Below are 17614 nucleotides of genomic sequence, written 5' to 3'. Positions count from 1 at the left end.
GCGCAGTTCTCCCTCTCTGCGCAGCGCCTCTCCTTCACAGAGAGGGAGAACTGCACAGAGCCCCTTCAAGCGAAGCTGGAGAAGGAACAGAAGGAGACCCTTCTGTTCCTCCTCCGGCTTCGCAGGACAGGTGCCTCACTACGAAGCTGGAGGAGGAACAGAAGGAGAACCTTCTGTTCCTCCTCTGGCTTCCAGGCAGGCACATAGCTGAAGGGGCACTGCGCAGTTCTCCCTCTCTGCGCAGTGACTTTCCTGTGAAGCACTCACATTTCCCCTTACTTTATGGGAGGAAAAAAGTGCGTCCTATGGAGCAAAAAATACGGTATTTCTATGTAATTTTTTTCTGCCTAAAAGCCTTCTAAACAGCTCACAAAACAATATTTTTAAAAAATCCACTGAAGAGGATGGGATGGGCTCCCAGCTTCATGCACTGACTGATTGGATGCTGCTGGAGATTTTAAAAAAGCATGGACGTTGGTCTGATCCAGCAACACAGTGGTCACTCCCCTTTTTCTCACCCACTTTTTATATCCTGTTGCTACTTTCAGAATGGTTATACATAGGATGAATTTCTGTAATCCCATTTCCTCACCCACTCTCTGGCATTTGCTTGACCCAGGTGTAGCTTCAGACTCAGATGCTGCAAACTCATCCCAAGTGGAAATCAGGCTGATGGGAGGCTCAGGTCGCTGCAGTGGAAGGGTTGAAGTGCTCCTTCGTGGCCAGTGGGGCACTGTATGTGGTCACGGCTGGGACATGGAGGATGCCAGAGTTGTATGCCGGCAGTTGGGTTGCGGAGATGCAAGATCAGCCCTACAGAATGCAGAATTTGGAAGAGGCACTGGCCCCATCTGGCTGAATGATGTCCGATGCACAGGGACAGAATCAACTCTCGCTCAATGCCCAGCAAGGTCTTGGGGGGCACTGAACTGCAGGGATCAAAATGCTGCAGCGGTTGTATGCTCAAGTAAGTTCATTATCTGCATTACTCTCGAATAAGAAGCCTTGGGAAGAAGTACCGTATTTTTCGCTCTATAAGACGCACTTTTCCCCTCCTAAAAAGTAAGGGGAAATGTGTGTGCGTCTTATGGAGTGAATGCAGGCGGGAGGCTCTGCTCAGCGCTCCCTTTAAAGAGCTGTGTGGAGCGTGCGTGCGGGCTTTTCCCTGAGGAGTGAGGGCGTCTTGGGGGAGCCTTCATCCCACTGCCCGGGAGAAGCTGTGCGCGGCTATCCCATAAACCAGGACAGCAAGAGGGATCGCTGCACAGCGATCCCTCTTGCTGTCCTGGCTCCTGGCTTAGCCACACAAAGCCTCTTGAGGGCAGGGGGCACCTTCATCCTGCTGCCCTGAAGAGGCTTCACGTGGCTATCCCAGAAGCCAGAACAGCAAGAGGCTATCCCAGAAGCCAGATCCCTCTTGCTGTTGTGGCTTCTGGGATTCAGAATATTTTTTTTCTTGTTTTCCTCCTCCAAAAATTAGGTGTGGCTTATGGTCTGGAGTGTCTTATAGAGTGAAAAATGTGGTAATTCCTATCATGGAAAAGGTGCAGGTTCTTGCAGAACTGTTGTCATGGACTGACTCATACCCACCAACTGCCCCGAGCGTAACTGGTGTGGTGGCACTGGGCACAGAGTTTCTGGGGCTGTGCAGCAGGTGCCATCACTATTACATCCAATAGAAGGCGAAAAGTTGGGGAGGCGGACTTCGGCCTCACAGGGTGCCACTGAAATTTGAGGCTCCAGGGTATGCAGCTGAGTGAGGAAAAGGAGTGGGACTGGCAAGGCAGGGAGTCAGGCTTGTGGGTGGCTGAAGTGAGCCTTGGTGCAAGGAGCAGGACGACTGCCGCAGGTCTCTCACTTCGTATGAGCCCTGGCTCCTCTTGTTGCACTAATTCCCTCTTGGCTGCAATGCACTCCCTAGGAATAAATACCTTTGAACTCAGTGCAACTTTCTGCTGAGTAAACATGTTACACATTACAGTGTGATGGTCTTCCCTGGCACCAATCTCGGCAAGTTTCCCAACAAGCTCTGTAAACAAACTTTTAAAAGGGTTGTTGGATGGCAAGAGAGCTGGAATTGGGCAAAAACCTCTGACATCATTTCTTGCAGATTTGTAGGTGTCCCTCAGCTTGGTTTTTTGGCTCAGCTACACAGCTGCAAATAAAACGTTTTGAATGTGTTGTAAAGTGCAATATACAATTGTGACACTAGATGAGCTATAGCAAATTCAATGCATTTTTCAAAACGATTGAAATGGGAGTCTTAAAGTAGTTAGTGGGAGGTAGGGAGTGGGGGGGGGGGACCCTGGATTATATTCCCACATGCTAAGAGTGGGGAATGCTATCCGCAGTGGGGAAGAAATAAGGTAACGATAACTTCCAGATTATTCTAGGCTTTAGTCACAACCTGTTAAATTTTGCCATGTTCCACCCAATCACCCACTTTGTTGATCCACACCTGACCCTAAAGAGTCTGCCCTGTTCCCACCTGTCCCCAGGGTCCACCTAGGGGAAGTTGGAACTCTTTATTTTAATTTACAGTTTCATAAAATATTCCACAACAAAAAGTTACTGAAGCAGTGTCTAATAAAAGAAGATAAAACAAAACAAAACATTAAAGGTTACAAATCCAGTAAATGGAGACAGTGTGTGGTATTCTACTGCATTTTACTCAGAGTAGATCCACTAACATTAAGATGACTGAGTTAGGCCCATTAATTTCAATGGGTCAACTCTGAGTAAAACTTTATTTATACCACCCTATGAAACCATTTCTAAAATTATACAGTTTTTATTCTCTAAAATGACTGGGTCACGTGCATTGTGGAAAGCCATTTAAGTAAAATTTTTGAAAAGGTGCCAAATATCAAATTGTTAGGTGCTTTTCTGATTTCAGCTGACCCCTTATTCTAGAGGGCTGGAGCTGCAGTACGAAAAGCACAGCCTCACCGCATTCTAAGCCCACATTTGGTGTATGCTGTGCTCCCCATCTGAGGAGTGCAGTTGCCAGGCAGGGAGATAGGTGTACTCATAGGTAAACTGGTCCCAAGCTGCTACTGGCTTTATATGCTGATGCCCCTTTTTTCATCTGAGAAATGTTGGAGGGTAAGCTGGCTGGATGCAGCTCCTGACAAGTGTTCCCCTTCCCCTGCAGTTTGTCTTCTGACAAGTCATTTTTCTCACTGTGGACTGTGGTAAAATTATGCAATTACATAAGTTATGCTGCCACTATATTTTCCCACCTCATTCATTTTAGTGCAAAGGAAATACAATGGAATTGGGGAGCAAATGCCACCAATTGCATCTTTTGGGGCTTGAAAACAACAACAGAGAATATTGATTGTATTTTCTGGATTTATCTCCATTCTTGACATGGGATGAATCAACAAATATCTGCAATTGCTGCTTCGGTTTCTATTTGAGAGCCAGTGTGGTGTAGTGGTTAAGAGCGGTAGTCTCGTAATCTGGTGAACCGGGTTCGTGTCTCCGCTCCTCCACATGCAGCTGCTGGGTGACCTTGGGCCAGTCACGCTTCTCTGAAGTCTCTCAGCCCCACTCACCTCACAGAGTGTTTGTTGTGGGGGAGGAAGGGAAAGGAGAATGTTAGCCGCTTTGAGACTCCTTAGCGTAGTGATAAAGCGGGATATCAAATCCAAACTCTTCTTCTTCTTCTGTTTCTATTTTCATTACAACTTCCCCTCCACCTGCATGAATCTTAATATGATAATTTACCTCTACTAGCAGCAAGACATGCAGGCATTTCTGTAGGTTCCTTCCCTGGATGTGTTACTATAAGTCTTTTTTGTTCCATCAGAGCTTCGTCTCATAAATGGCTCGAGTAGCTGCTCTGGACGGATTGAGGTGTTTCACAACCAGCTGTGGGGGTCCGTTTGTGGCGCTGGCTGGGATTTACATGATGCCAACGTTGTTTGTGGAGAAATGAGCTGTGGAAATGCCTTAAGAGTGCGAAGTGAAGCTTGGTTTGGCCAAGCATCTGGTCCCATTTGGCTGGAGAGAGTTAATTGTACAGGAGAAGAAACATCCTTCTATGATTGCCCCAGAGGTCCCTGGGGAGAGCACAACTGCAGCCACAGCCAGGATGCAAGTGTGGAGTGCTCAGGTAAGGTTCTCTCTTAGGAGTCAGTGAATCCTCTGTAGGGGGAAGTTTGGAAAATCCCAACTATCAAGTTCAAATTATTATTGCAGTATATCCAGTTCTGGGACGTGGGTGGCGCTGTGGGTTAAACCACAGAGCCTAGGGCTTGCCGATCAGAAGGTCGGCGGTTCAAATCCCCATGATGGGGTGAGCTCCCGTTGTTCGAACCCAGCTCCTGCCAACCTAGCAGTTCGAAAGCACGTCAAAGTGCAAGTAGATAAATAGGTACCGCTCTGGCGGGAAGGCAAACGGCGTTTCCGTGCGCTGCTCTGGTTCACCAAAAGCGGCTTAGTCATGCTGGCCACATGACCCAGAAGCTGTACGCTGGCTCCCTCGGCCAATAAAGCGAGATTAGCGCTGCAACCCCAGAGTCGGCCACGACTGGACCTGATGGTCAGGGGTCCCTTTACCTTTATATCCAGTTCTGCCAAGAAATTGGTACAAGATACAAGATTTAAATATATGGATATTTAGAAGATGAATACATGGATACTCTTTCACACAGTCGTACTTGTATAGAGTGTTTGTGTTAAGGGTAATCTGTGAAGAACCCCATACCCTTGGGCATGTTTTGGGTCTTTAATTTATGTGATGCCTTTTTGTTCATGGGACCTTTCTTCACGAGGTTGCTTCACACTTTATTGAAATCCCCTGGACAACATGGAGGCTTCATGAAAGTGAACCACCCTTAGACATGTTAGATATTTTCCTTTGCCTCCTTTCTTTTGCCTTGTGTCCCACCTGAAGGAAACATCTTCTGTCACTGAACCATATTACAGATGTTCACATGTTGCATTAAATGAGTGTACACAATACACAATAGTAGAGCTGTAAAAACCAGCAAGTGTGAACTCTTTCACACAATCACTCGCACATGTGTAGAGACATTTTTACCTGTGATTCCCTCCTGGGGTTGGGTGAGCCTGCTGTTTTGACTTTGGGGGTGAAGGGGTCCCCCAGGGCTGCAGGGGAGGGTGCCTGGGAAAGAGAGAAAGGGCAGGAGAGAAGCCCAGACAATAAAATGGCTGGTGGGTTGAGAGCATCAGTGGCACCTTCTGGAGGCAAAATTCCTGGCTAAGCACCCTGACTTTATGAATCCTTTTGTGCATTAATTAGATTTAAGCCTGTTGGTTATATGAGGGTGATTATCACACAGAAACAACAGATGTGCCTTTCAAAAATTCTAGAACCACCAGAGACCAGATTGGTGAACGGCTCAGGCTTTTGTTCTGGAAGGGTTGAGGTGCTCGACAACCAGCAGTGGAAGACAGTGCGTTCTATTTTCTGGAATCTGCGTGATGCCCAAGTAGTGTGCAGGGAAGTTGGCTGTGGATCTGCTTTGTCAACCGAGAAAGGACCTCACTTCCGAAGAGGACATGGCCCCTTCTTGTGGAAAGATACATTCTGTTTTGGGACAGAAGCTGCTCTCAGATACTGTCAAAATATTGACATGTTGCATAACGTAATTTTGCAATACTATTTTGAAGACTATTGGGAAGATGTTGGTGTTGTGTGCTCAGGTAATGGGTGTGAATGCATTAAAGGGTGCCATACTGTGGACATATAAATTGGGTATAAGTTAAATCAGTCTGTCTCTTTTGTTGGCAGCATATTGGTATTAGTAGTCATGAGAAGGGAGAAGAGATACAGTCCACAATGCATCTTTCCTTTTTCCCACATCCCTCTCTCCTTTCATGCTTATGTCTGACGCAAAATCTAATCTTGTAGCTCTTATACTTTCAAAGGGTGGATCTTTGAAATTTAAAGGGTTTTTTTTTAATGCAGTGGTGGGGAACAACTGACACACAGGCCATATGCCCTGCAAAGGAGAGTTTCCTTATACAGGCCATATCATAGGTTTTTGCTTGGAGGGAAACCTGCTATTGGAATGAATAGTTTTTCCTCAAGACTAAATGCTGTGTTTGAAAGATTAGGGGAGAGATTGAGGGCACGAGGAGAAGGGGACAACAGAGGACAAGATGGTTGGACAGTGTTCTCAGAGCTACCAACATGAGTTTGACCAAACTGTGGGAGGCAGTGGAAGGCAGGAGTGCTGGCATGCTCTGGTCCGTGGGGTCACAAAGAGTCGGACATGACTAAACGACTAAAAAACAACAACTGCACTGTGATTCCTGTGTTGAAAATGGCTCCCACCGACTACAATAGGCCTTGAATAAAAGCCTCTCATTTGGTGTAATAGCAGGTCCCCCCCCCCCGCCCCCACCAGGGCTAAATGTGCCACTAAGGGCAGTTTTTGGGTTGGGCTGCAGCTGAGGAGTGGAGTCATCCTCCTGTCCCCAAGAACTGCAGCTTGGAGCTTGAGTGACTATAGAAAACCCTCAGCAGAGAAGGTTAAACCAAACGGTTTGTGTGTAACTGAATTGACGTATAAGAAGAACAGGAGGCACTGCTTCTGGAGTTCCTGCTTGTGGGGTTTTATATTCCAGGCCACATATTTCAGGTTTGAGGTCGGGGACCAGGTCTTGTTGCTTTGCCAGAAGTATGTGAGGGGAAAACAACTTGACTCAATCTTCTATTTCCTTGACATCTGATGGGAGGGAGTTCTGCGTTTTAAACCCAAGGTACGATTCTATTAAATAATTCATGGAAAAGGTGATGGTATTTATATAGGAGGATAATGTTGGGGGGGCAGGGTAGGTGGCTTAATTCTCAACCCCTCTATTTCATTCATTAGATCCCAAATTATAAACAAGGTTATATGACAGTTGTGCCTTTCAAACAACAACAACAACAACAACAACAACAACCCTCTTTTCCCCCATCAGAGGTCCGCCTAGTGAATGGCTCAAGTCGCTGCTCTGGGCGAATTGAGGTGTTTCACAACCAGCAGTGGGGGACTGTGTGTGATGCTGGCTGGGATTTACAGGATGCCCATGTTGTGTGCAGAGAACTGAGCTGTGGAAATGCCTCCAAAGCATATGGTGGAGCCTTGTTTGGCCAAGGATCGGGTCCTATCTGGCTGGAGGGAGTCAACTGTACGGGAGAAGAAGCGTCCCTTTCCATATGCCCAAGAAAGTCATTGGCAGAGCACAGATGTGATCACAGCCAGGATGCAAGTGTGGGGTGTTCAGGTAATGTTGTAGGAGAGGTTTTGTTTAGTGTATCCTGTGTAGAGCCAAAGACCCAAAGCAAGTATTTCTAGATAACAGCTGGATAGATTCACTCTTCTGGTGGCAGAAAATCAGTGAGGGAGAGAATGGCAGGAATGTTTGCAGGTACTCAGGTAGAAATTGCTAGCTCTAAAACTTGCATTAGTTCCTCCTAAACAGGAGCCTACAGCTGGAGCATTTATCCATCAATTCTTCCTTATGCTTAAATCTCTATATATCCATTAAGTTAAGGTTTTCTACTAAATTGAAAAAGGTAACCTTCCTTTGAGTCCAATTTCCTTACTGTCCTATCCATATCCAGGGAGACTACCCCATTAGTATCCCACATCAGAATTATTTTCTGATCCATATAATCAAGCAGTTTTTCCTCTAACATTTTGTAGTAGTATTTCGATTTTCTTTCATTTGGTGTGTATATTCCTACAATTCTTCCCTCTTCATCTTTAAAATTTTGTTGCGGGTCGTATTTGTCATTTACATAAATTACCACTCCCCTGTGTGTGTGTGTGTGTGTGTGTGTGTGATGTTATAAATTATTTTCCTAATCTTTTGTTTATTAAGACTCTTCTGCGTTTTTTTTGCAACATGTGTTTCCTGAAGACAAATTATATCCAAATTTTGTCTTATTAAAACATGTTCTATTTTATTTCTTTTTAATTTATTATTCAGTCCATTAACATTCCATGTCAAACATTTTGAATCCAATCTCTCTCTCTCTCTCTCTCTCTCTCTCTCTATATATATATATATATATATGATGAGTCTTTTTGTTTCTCTTCTTCCTGTTTATCTCCTCTATCTTCCAAGCCTGTTTCTCCCTCAGTTGTTTTGACTCCAAGTTGTTTTTTATATTCCCTCCAAAACTGACTTGTCTTTACATCTATGCTCTCCCCCTTTGTATGAAAATGTGATCCCTTCTGGAAATTTCCCACCTGCACGGTATATAATTTTCTCTCAACGCATCTGTCAGGAACTTATAGTTACTTCTCTTCTTTAGCAATCTGATCGGAATATGATGTTTGTATTGTCAATACACAATCTTTTTTCATAGTTCATCTGTAGTATCCTATCTTTCATCTCTCTTGAATTGAATATCACCAGACAGTCCCCTGGTAGTTTTTTTTTAAGCTTTTGCGTAACTTGATTTGATCATGAAGGCTTTATCCAATGAAAAGTTGACTTCCTCTTCTTCAGTTTCTTACCAGCCTGCTATTTCTTTTATTATTTTGGCTCTTCTATATATCCTCCTCCACGCTTTCTGGGATCCCTCAAAATCTCAAATTTGATTCTTTCTGCTGCATTTCCAGCACTGCAATTGAATCCCGTACAGCTTCCTGCATCATATTTAATCCTACCGCATCTTACTTAGACCTTTCATGAGGTCTTTCAGTTCTTTTACCCTGTTTGTTTTCTCAGTTGTTTCTTCCAGGCCTTGTGTCTTTACTTTTAAATGTTGCATGGGTTTTCCTAGTTCGAAAGTTTTTGTTGATAATTCTTTGATTTGTCCAGTTAGGTCCACCACTGATTTTGTATTCTGTTCTACCTTGTTTTCCATCCTTTCCAATTTCTCCTCCAGATTCTTTGCATTATCTTTTATATCTTTCCTTAATTCAGAATACATTTCTGAAATTTCCATTTTGGGCTTTGGTTCTTGGGTGGCACCTCTTCTCATCTGGGCTGGAGTTGTTCTTTGTCCCACTAGGGGGGATAAAAGGGGAAAGGAAAGGGAGGGTGGAACTTTCTTTTTGGCCGTTTCTATGTGCCTAATCCAAAATGGACAGTCTGAATAAAAATCAATCAATTTATAAAAATCAATCCAGTAGTTCAGCATGTAAAACAGGAATTGTGAATAACCGTTATAGGAATTGATTAGAATCAGCTTTAATATTTAGAAAATATTTAATTATTTAATATAGAAATTAATAGGGGCTAGGTAATGTATATGTAATAAATCTTTATAAGGAGTTTGGAAATTTTTGCCCCTAGTTAAAATTTCATGTTTGTGTATAGTGGGAAATGTGAGCAACAGACAAAAATACTAGCTGGAAATTCCAGCATGGCCACCTGCCCACTTGTTATGCTTCAGCCTAAATGGAAGCCAGGAAGAATGAGGAACTGGAAGGTGGAGAAACAAAATTTCCTTTAATCTTTACAGACCTCCAAACCATCAGATTGGTGAATGGAACAAGTCTCTGCTCCGGAAGAGTCGAGGTGCTCCACAACCAGCAGTGGTTGGCCATGTGTGATGAGGGATGGGATCTGAACAGTGCCAACGTTGTCTGTCGAGAAATTGGCTGTAGCCCTCCCTTGACAGTCCCAAGAGGAGCTCATTTTGGAAGAGGACATGGTCCTGCCTGGTTGACTGGTGTCCATTGTCAGGGAACAGAAGCTACGTTCAAGGAGTGCACCCCAAACAACTGGCAAACGAAAGACTGCAGCCATGGAGAAGGTGCTGCCGTTGTGTGCTCAGGTAACATAAATGCTTAGACACTAGCTGAAATTTGAATCATGCCAAAAGGTGGCTTCTCTTGAGCTCTGATCATCCTCTGAAGGGGCAGAGGGTGAGCCTTCCTCTTCTCGTTGCATACTCTTTTCTGGGCCTCATCTAGAACACAATTCACAACATTCCTGCAGTGTTTCTTCTAGGCTTTGTTCTGCCTCCTGCATCATTTTTGTCCTTTCTGTTCGCTTTTGGTTGGGGTGGGGGGTGGGGAGCTGAAAAGACACCATACCAGTTTAATGCAATGTCTGAATTTGAAATAACTAGCTATTTTAATATCCAGAAAATCTAATTACTATGGACATTTTACATATTCAGTGGCTATTTCTGCCCACAACTCTTCTGGGGGAGGGTGTACAAGGGGAAGGAGTGCCCTTCCAGGGACTCTGGGGTGCCCTGGGAATTTCTACAATAGTAAAAACTAGTGAAGAAACAAGGAGGGGGTAGAAATTCCTCTGCTGTGTTGTACTGCCCTTCCCTCCAAAATTCGGGGGGGGGGGAGAATCATTTTTATTAAGTTTTCCATTTTAACAATCCAATAAAATCACACTGAATGTTCTAAATTATACAAATACATATCAAATAGTCCAAATATTCTGCCTAAATTATATATTTTTTTGTTGGGACTTCCCATGCTTCAAGTTTGGGGGGGGGGGGGCTCTGATCGTCTCATATCTCTGCTGCCTTGGATAGTCTTCCAATAGTTCCTTTAAATCTTCCTGTTGTTAACCTTCCTTCTTTCATGGCCTCTGAGTTGTTTCCACAAGCGAGTTGAAATAAGCAATGATGTATTTCTGTGTGGGTTTTATATGTATGATTCTCCTCTATTGTTGCAGTATCTCCTCACACGCTGGTGTTTGTGCCGAATCAGTCCAAAAGTAATTTCGCTGCTGGCAGACACCATCTTCTCCCAGTTCCGATGAAATCAAATCTCTGCATTTGCTCATTAATTTCCCCAGACTGGTTTCATCAAACATTAGCCTTTCCAGGGGAGATTTACCAAATCAGACTTAAAATACAGATATAATGACACATTAAGAGCTCACCTTCCCCTATGACTATAACACTTCAGCTCGGTCTTATTACATCATGGCGGATTTCCAGATTAAAAAGTGCGCCACACATCTCAACATTCTAGGAACACGTCCAATGTTTTTTGAAGTCTCTCCAGTGGAGAATCTTTTATCTTCTTCCAGGCAATTCAAAAAACAAAAGCTTTAATTATATAATATTGTTATTTCCACACAGTTTATATCAAAATTCTGGAAATTGGGGTGGGTGGGTGGGTGTCAAAATGAATATTTAGCTTAGTACAAGGATATTTTTAAAATGAAAACAATGCCCCCCTAGTGAGAATCAACAGGCAAATATCTATCATTGTCGAAGAAGTGCCCAGTTTCAGGCATGACTTCCAATAAACAAAACACTTCAATAGATTCTGTTTCGATGAGCTCTGATAACTAGGGGCAATAAAAAGGGAGGATGAGGAATGTGAGAGGTGGAGATATAAATCTGTCTTTTTTCACACCCAACAGAGATCAGATTGGTGGGTGGTCCAAATATTTGCTCTGGGAGATTTGAGCTGCTCTACAACCGGGATTGGATCCCCCCATGTGAAGACGATTTGGACTGGAAAAGTGTCCAAGTCATATGCCGGCAACTTGGCTGTGGACCCTTCCTGTCAGTGACAGCAATAAGTGGTAGATATAGACCACGTTTTGTGTCAGAAAATAAGTTCACCTGTGAGGGAACCGAAGCTTCTCTCAAATACTGCCAAGGAAGATATGTCCCGAGAATGAGGTGCTGGTCTTCCTATGCACATATTAAATGCTCAGGTAATATTAATTTCCTCGTTTGTTTGTTTTTATTCCATTTAAAACTCGCTTCCTATGAAATGTCTCAAATCATTACAGCAATCAAAACAATGAAAATGTTTATGTATAAAACAGTTATAATATATTTGATGAATAAAGCAATTCAGTATATAAAAAAATTTCAAATCCTACACAGGATTTAATGTTTTAATGTTGGAAAAAAGAAAGACTTTAAATGTTGAAAAAAGAAAGACTTTAATAGGCACCAAATAGGCAATAGAGATGGCACCTGTCTGATACGTCACAGGAGGAAGTTCCAAAGGGTGGGTTCCACCAGGCTGAAGGCTTTGTTCTTATGGACCTCCTGATCAGATGCTGTCTGCAGGAGACCATCTCCCAGAGAGTGCAGTGATTGGGTGGGCATGTAAAGGGTGAGATGATATTGCCTAACATGTGCCCTCTTGACCACTTCGGTTGATGGAATTGGCACTACTACAGGTGCCACATAATACCCATTCTGCATCTATAAGTACTCAATTTTTTAGTGTGGCCGTGTCCCCCTGCCTATTGAAATCCAATTGGCGCCTTCACTGTACTCTTTGCAGTGCCTGTTAAAAACACTTTTGCTCAGATAAACCTACCTAGGTGCTTAGAAACACTGGTGTAAATTTTAATCTGTTTGAGTCTCTTAGGTTTTGTAGGTTTTTGATGTGTTGCAATTTTTCTCCGATTTTATAGTTTTATTTCTTTGTAAATCACTATGAAGTTTTGTACACTATAAATTTTATGAAATGAATGAATGAATGAATGGTCATGGAAATGCAGCTCGTTCTAGGTAGGATCTTTTGTTGTTGTTTAGTTGTTTAGTCGTGTCCGACTCTTCGTGTCCCCATGGACCAGAGCACGCCAGGCACTCCTGTCTTCCACTGCCTCCTGCAGTTTGGTCAGACTCATGCTGGTAGCTTCGAGAACACTGTGCAACCATCTCGTCCTCTGTCGTCCCCTTCTCCTTGTGCCCTCCATCTTTCCCAACATCAGGGTCTTTTCCAGGGAGTCTTCTCTTCTCATGAGGTGGCCAAAGTATTGTAGCCTCAGCTTCACGATCTGTCCTTCCAGTGAGCACTCAGGGCTGATTTCCTTCAGAAAGGATAGGTTTGATCTTCTTGCAGTCCATGGGATTCTCAAGAGTCTCCTCCATAATTCAAGAGCATCAATTCTTCGGCAATCAGCCTTCTTTATGGTCCAGCTCTCACTTCCATACATCACTACTGGGAAAACCATAGCTTTAACTATATGGACCTTTGTTGGCAAGGTGATGTCTCTGCTTTATAAGATGCTGTCTAGGTTTGTCATTGCTTTTCTCCCAAGAAGCAGGCGCCTTTTAATTTCGTGGCTGCTGTCACCATCTACAGTGATCATGGAGCCCAAGAAAGTAAAATCTCTCACTGCCTCCATTTCTTCCCCTTCTATTTGCCAGGAGGTGATGGGACCAGTGGCCATGATCTTCATTAGGTAGGATCTTTACCTGTCTTAAATAAACAGGCAAGGCCATAGATAACCAGCAAGACCATCCAGTAGGTACCCCTTGATGTATTTAATTAATCCTGCTGCAGCAGGTCTGTACCTTCAGGTCAAAACTCCTGTGCCAATCAGTAGTAGGACTGCAGCTATGAAGAGCCACTGGAGCCTAATTTAGCAAGATAGCAAATGAATAAATTAATACATTTATTCTGAGTGGTCTCTGCTGGAACCTATCCAAACTCTTTTGTTCCCTCCCTCCTCCACCAATCAATCCCCTTTTCTCCACTTCACTTTTGTTCTGACTATATTTCCCACAACAGTACACTATGGCACTACAAATTGCTACGATGCATTGCTGATTGTTCTTCTTTTTATTGTTTTTATTCATTGATTGTATTGTTGAGAAAAACAAAAACCAGAACTGAAAAGTTAAAAAGCCTTTTTCAATCTCTGCAGGGATCAGATTAGTGAATGGTACAAACCGCTGCTCTGGGAGAGTGGAGGTGCTCCACAACCAGCAATGGCTGACGGTGTGTGATGATGGCTGGGATCTAAACAGCGCCCAGGCTGTGTGCAGGGAAAATGTCTGTGGGGAAGCCTTGTTTGTCCCAAGAGGAGCTCCCTTTGGAAGAGGATGTGGTGCCACCTGCTTGGCTAGAGCCAAGTGTCAGGGGATGGAATACAGATTAAAGGACTGTGACCTACACTGGGAAACACATAATTGCAGTCATGGAGAAGATGCTAGTGTTGTCTGCTCAGGTAATTCTAGGTTGAGAGAAACTGGCAATACGTTCATCTTAATTACTACTATCTTCCCTAATAATGATAAATTCCTTCTTCCGCATATTTCTAGATTCCTTTTTATTTTGTTCCATTTTTTTTCATAATTGTCTTTTAAAATATTTATATTTTTGGTTGTTAACCAGACCCCCAAATATGTGATTTTTTAAATGGATCTCTATTTCTACATTTTGTTGTAATTCTATTTTATCTTCTCTTGCTAATTTCTTTACTAATAATTTTGTTTTATTTTTATTCAGCTTAAATCCTGCCACTTGCCCAAATTCCTGTATTTTCTCTAATACCCTCAAAAGGGAATTTTTAGGATCTTCCACCATAATTACAAGGTCATCTGCATATGCTTTAATCTTATATTCCTTTTTCCCTACCATAATTCCTTTAGTCTTATTATCTGCCCTGATATCTCTCGCCAGGACTTCCATAACCAAAATAAATAAAAGAGGTGATAGGGGACATCCCTGATTTGTTCCTTTCTGTATTTTACATTGCTCTGTTACCACCTGGTTCACAATTAATTTGGCTTTTTGATCAGAATATATAGAATTAATCCCTTTCCTAAATCTCACCCAAAGTTCATCTCTTCAAGAACTTTTTTCATAAAATCCCATGAAACATTGTCAAATGCTTTTTCAGCATCTATAAACATCAGGACCGCTTGTTTTTCATTGGAAGGGAGGGATATTAGTCCTTTTTTTGTACACCACTTTCTAGATTTTATGTTGTAGAACCAGGCACTACTTTAAATTGGCTGTAACTGCCAAATCTTTCTTTACTAGTATTTGCCAATACAGCAAGCGAACTCTGTAAGAACAATTCTTCTTCCTCTGGGCTCCACTTCTCCTCTTTCCCTACATTCTTGCCTTTTCTTTTTTGGTTTCAAAAGTGGTGACTGAACTGACACTTGACTAAATTTCATCCAATAGCCAAGGTTTGAATAACTTGCAAGTCTAACATTCCAGAAACATCATTATTTCAGCAGCATCTCGGGAATCAGCTTCTTTTGTGCTCATCCACTATACATTCTCATTTATATTCAGTAACATTATCTTAATTTGACCGGATTTTGCATCAGCAAAAAGGAATAATGGCACATTTCCAGTGGTAATGATTGTGTGCAGCAGAATGCATGTCGTATCTCCATAGCCCCATTCTTTTGCCATGAAAGTAGGCAGGTTTGCTCTGCCAATTAGGCCAACAGAAATCTATTTAAACATTTTGAGGAAGACTTCAATTTTGAAATTCAGGATATTAAAAGCTTATTTTTCCTCATTGTTTTCTTGAAAATGCTTTGCCATTGTGGTTAGTTGCATTGGCACAATGGTCCAGGACCATATTCCCTCATAATACAGTGGAACCTCGGGTTACATACTCTTCTGGTTACATACGCTTCTGGTTACAGACTCCGTTAACCCAGAAAAAGTACCTTGGGTTAAGAACTTTGCTTCAGGATGAGAACAGAAATTGTGCAGCAGCAGCGCAGCGGCAGCAGGAGGCCCCATTAGCTAAAGTGGTGCTTCAGGTTAAGAACAGTTTCAGGTTAAGAACAGACCTCCAGAATGAATTAACACGAGGTACCACTGTACTTCTGTGGAAAGCAGGTATATCTGAAAGTCATGTTCTCTCAGAGATGTTTTTTTCAGCATGTTGCTCTGCAAGTAGAGAGGACACGCCCTTCCAAGGGATATGACTTCCAGATAGAGCATCTTTCCACTGATGTATTCTTGGGGGAAATGGCTCTGGGGTCTTTTGGGGATGCTTCCACAACTTGCTGCAATGGGAAGAACAAGTTAAAGTTGTGTGTGTGTGTGTGTGTGTGTGTGTGTGTGTGTGTGTGTAAAAGAAGTAAGGAGAAGAGAAATATATTCAATCCTGCATTCTGAAATATAGGACCCCTTCAAATTTTAAAGTAACGGTCTTCAGCTGACCAAAGGTGATGGCAGATCTGGACTCCATAGGTAGCACCCTGTGCTTGTCAGGCGCTTCCTCCTCCGCTGTGCACCCACCACTGCGCTCCCACTCACTCCCAACACCCACTTTCCGTCTTCTGTTTTCCCTCTCCTCCCACCATCCCATTTCCCCTCTCCATTTAGCCCCCCTTGCTTCATCACGGCTTTTCTTCTCCCTGTTCTATGGCATCTCACCTTCTCGTATTTTCCATACCTTGATACCCACAGAGCCTTGCAAAAATTCCATGCTGTGTTTGCAGCTTCTTCTTGATGGACAGGCTCTCTGTTTTGCAAGAGAGCAGCTGCAGCCTCCAACCAGTAAGCCATGCTGCAAAGGCAAGAGAGAGGTTCTGCTAGGTTGGCAGAATGGAAAGAGGAGAAGTGTTTTGGAGTGTCCAAGAAAGGGGCTCAGATGAGCACTATCCCACCACCACTTGCCAGTTCAGGAAAAAAGAAACTCCAAGAGGGTGCAAAGCAGGACTGGAGAGGTTTGGAGGGCTGTATTTGGTCCCTGAGCCTGATATTCCCTACCCATGCTCTAACCTAGAACCCTTAACATTTCCCATGGAAGCTACAAAAAATGAGGAATTGGGAGGTGGAGGCACAAAATGGACTCTAACCATTTTAAACCCTACAGATATCAGATTGGTGAATGGTACAAGCCCTTGCTCTGGAAGAGTTGAGGTGTTCAATGCCGGGCAGTGGGGGACTGTGTGTGATGATGGTTGGAATCTGAGCAACGCCCAAGTCGTGTGCAGGCAACTTGGATGTGGGGAAGCCTTGTTGATCAAAGAAGCAGCTCACTTTGGGAGAGGTGATGGCCCCATCTTGCTGGATGAGGTCAGATGCAAGGGGACAGAAGCTACCCTCCGCCACTGCCACCTACAGCCTTGGGGAGAACATAACTGTGTGCATGAAGAAGATGCTGGTGTTGTATGCTCAGGTAAAAATTACAATTAAGAAATAGTCCTTATCGTGTTTTCATCTTGTATTGTTATGTCATGAACTGCTCTGAGATCTACAGATGAAGGGTGGTATGCAAATTTAATATATAAATTAATTAATAGGAGCTATACAGTTGGGTTAGAGGGATGCGGGTGGCGCTGCGGGTTAAACCACAGAGCCTAGGACTTGCCAATCAGAAGGTTGGCGGTTCGAATCCCCGCAACAGGGTGAGCTCCCGTTGCTCAGTCCCTGCTCCTGCCAACCTAGCAGTTCAAAAGCACGTCAAAGTGCAAGTAGATAAATAGGTACCGCTCCAGTGGGAAGGTAAACGGCGTTTCCATGCGCTGCTCTGGTTCACCAGAAGCGGCTTAGTCATGCTGGCCACATGACCCGGAAGCTGTATCCCGGCTCCCTCGGCCAATAAAGCGAGATGAGCACCGCAACCCCAGAGTCGGCCACGACTGGACCTAATGGTCAGGGGTACCTATACCTTTTATACAGTTGGGTTAGAAACTTGTATACAAGTTGAATCAGCATGCCCATTTTGTCATCAACACGTTTCCTTCAGCTCTGCTGCTGATAATCATATCAATGGAAGCAGGAAAGACCCTCTGTCTGCGTTTTCTTCCCCTCCTCTTTTGCACAGTCTTTCCTTCGCTTCATATGCACCACATTAAATAGGTTCAAACCATAATTTGTGAGGATTTTATGCAACATTCTGGCCTCTTCTCCATCTTTGTTATCTGTACTGTGGAGGAGAGCAGCTGAACTTGTATCTTATTAATTTTATCTATCAGTAG

At 43.5% G+C, this 17614-nt stretch overlaps 1 protein-coding gene across 1 annotated transcript in view; it reads left to right on the top strand.

Annotated features, from left to right (window-relative positions):
* Positions 1-17614, top strand: part of LOC310663575 (scavenger receptor cysteine-rich domain-containing protein DMBT1-like) — a gene marked incomplete at its 5' end in the record, with an annotated part of 32715 nt that overhangs the window by 9492 nt on the left and 5609 nt on the right. Inside the window, 8 exons of the mRNA XM_083411564.1 lie at positions 620-967; positions 3815-4120; positions 5344-5676; positions 6943-7248; positions 9443-9757; positions 11323-11622; positions 13579-13881; positions 16507-16812. Coding sequence (XP_083267690.1) covers positions 620-967; positions 3815-4120; positions 5344-5676; positions 6943-7248; positions 9443-9757; positions 11323-11622; positions 13579-13881; positions 16507-16812 — 2517 coding nt within the window. The remainder of the gene's footprint in view (positions 1-619; positions 968-3814; positions 4121-5343; positions 5677-6942; positions 7249-9442; positions 9758-11322; positions 11623-13578; positions 13882-16506; positions 16813-17614) is intronic.

This window comes from Podarcis tiliguerta (genome assembly GCF_965153285.1).
Source record: "Podarcis tiliguerta genome assembly, chromosome: 13".
Lineage (NCBI taxonomy): Eukaryota > Metazoa > Chordata > Lepidosauria > Squamata > Lacertidae > Podarcis > Podarcis tiliguerta.
This window is presented reverse-complemented; position numbering and strand designations above follow the sequence as displayed.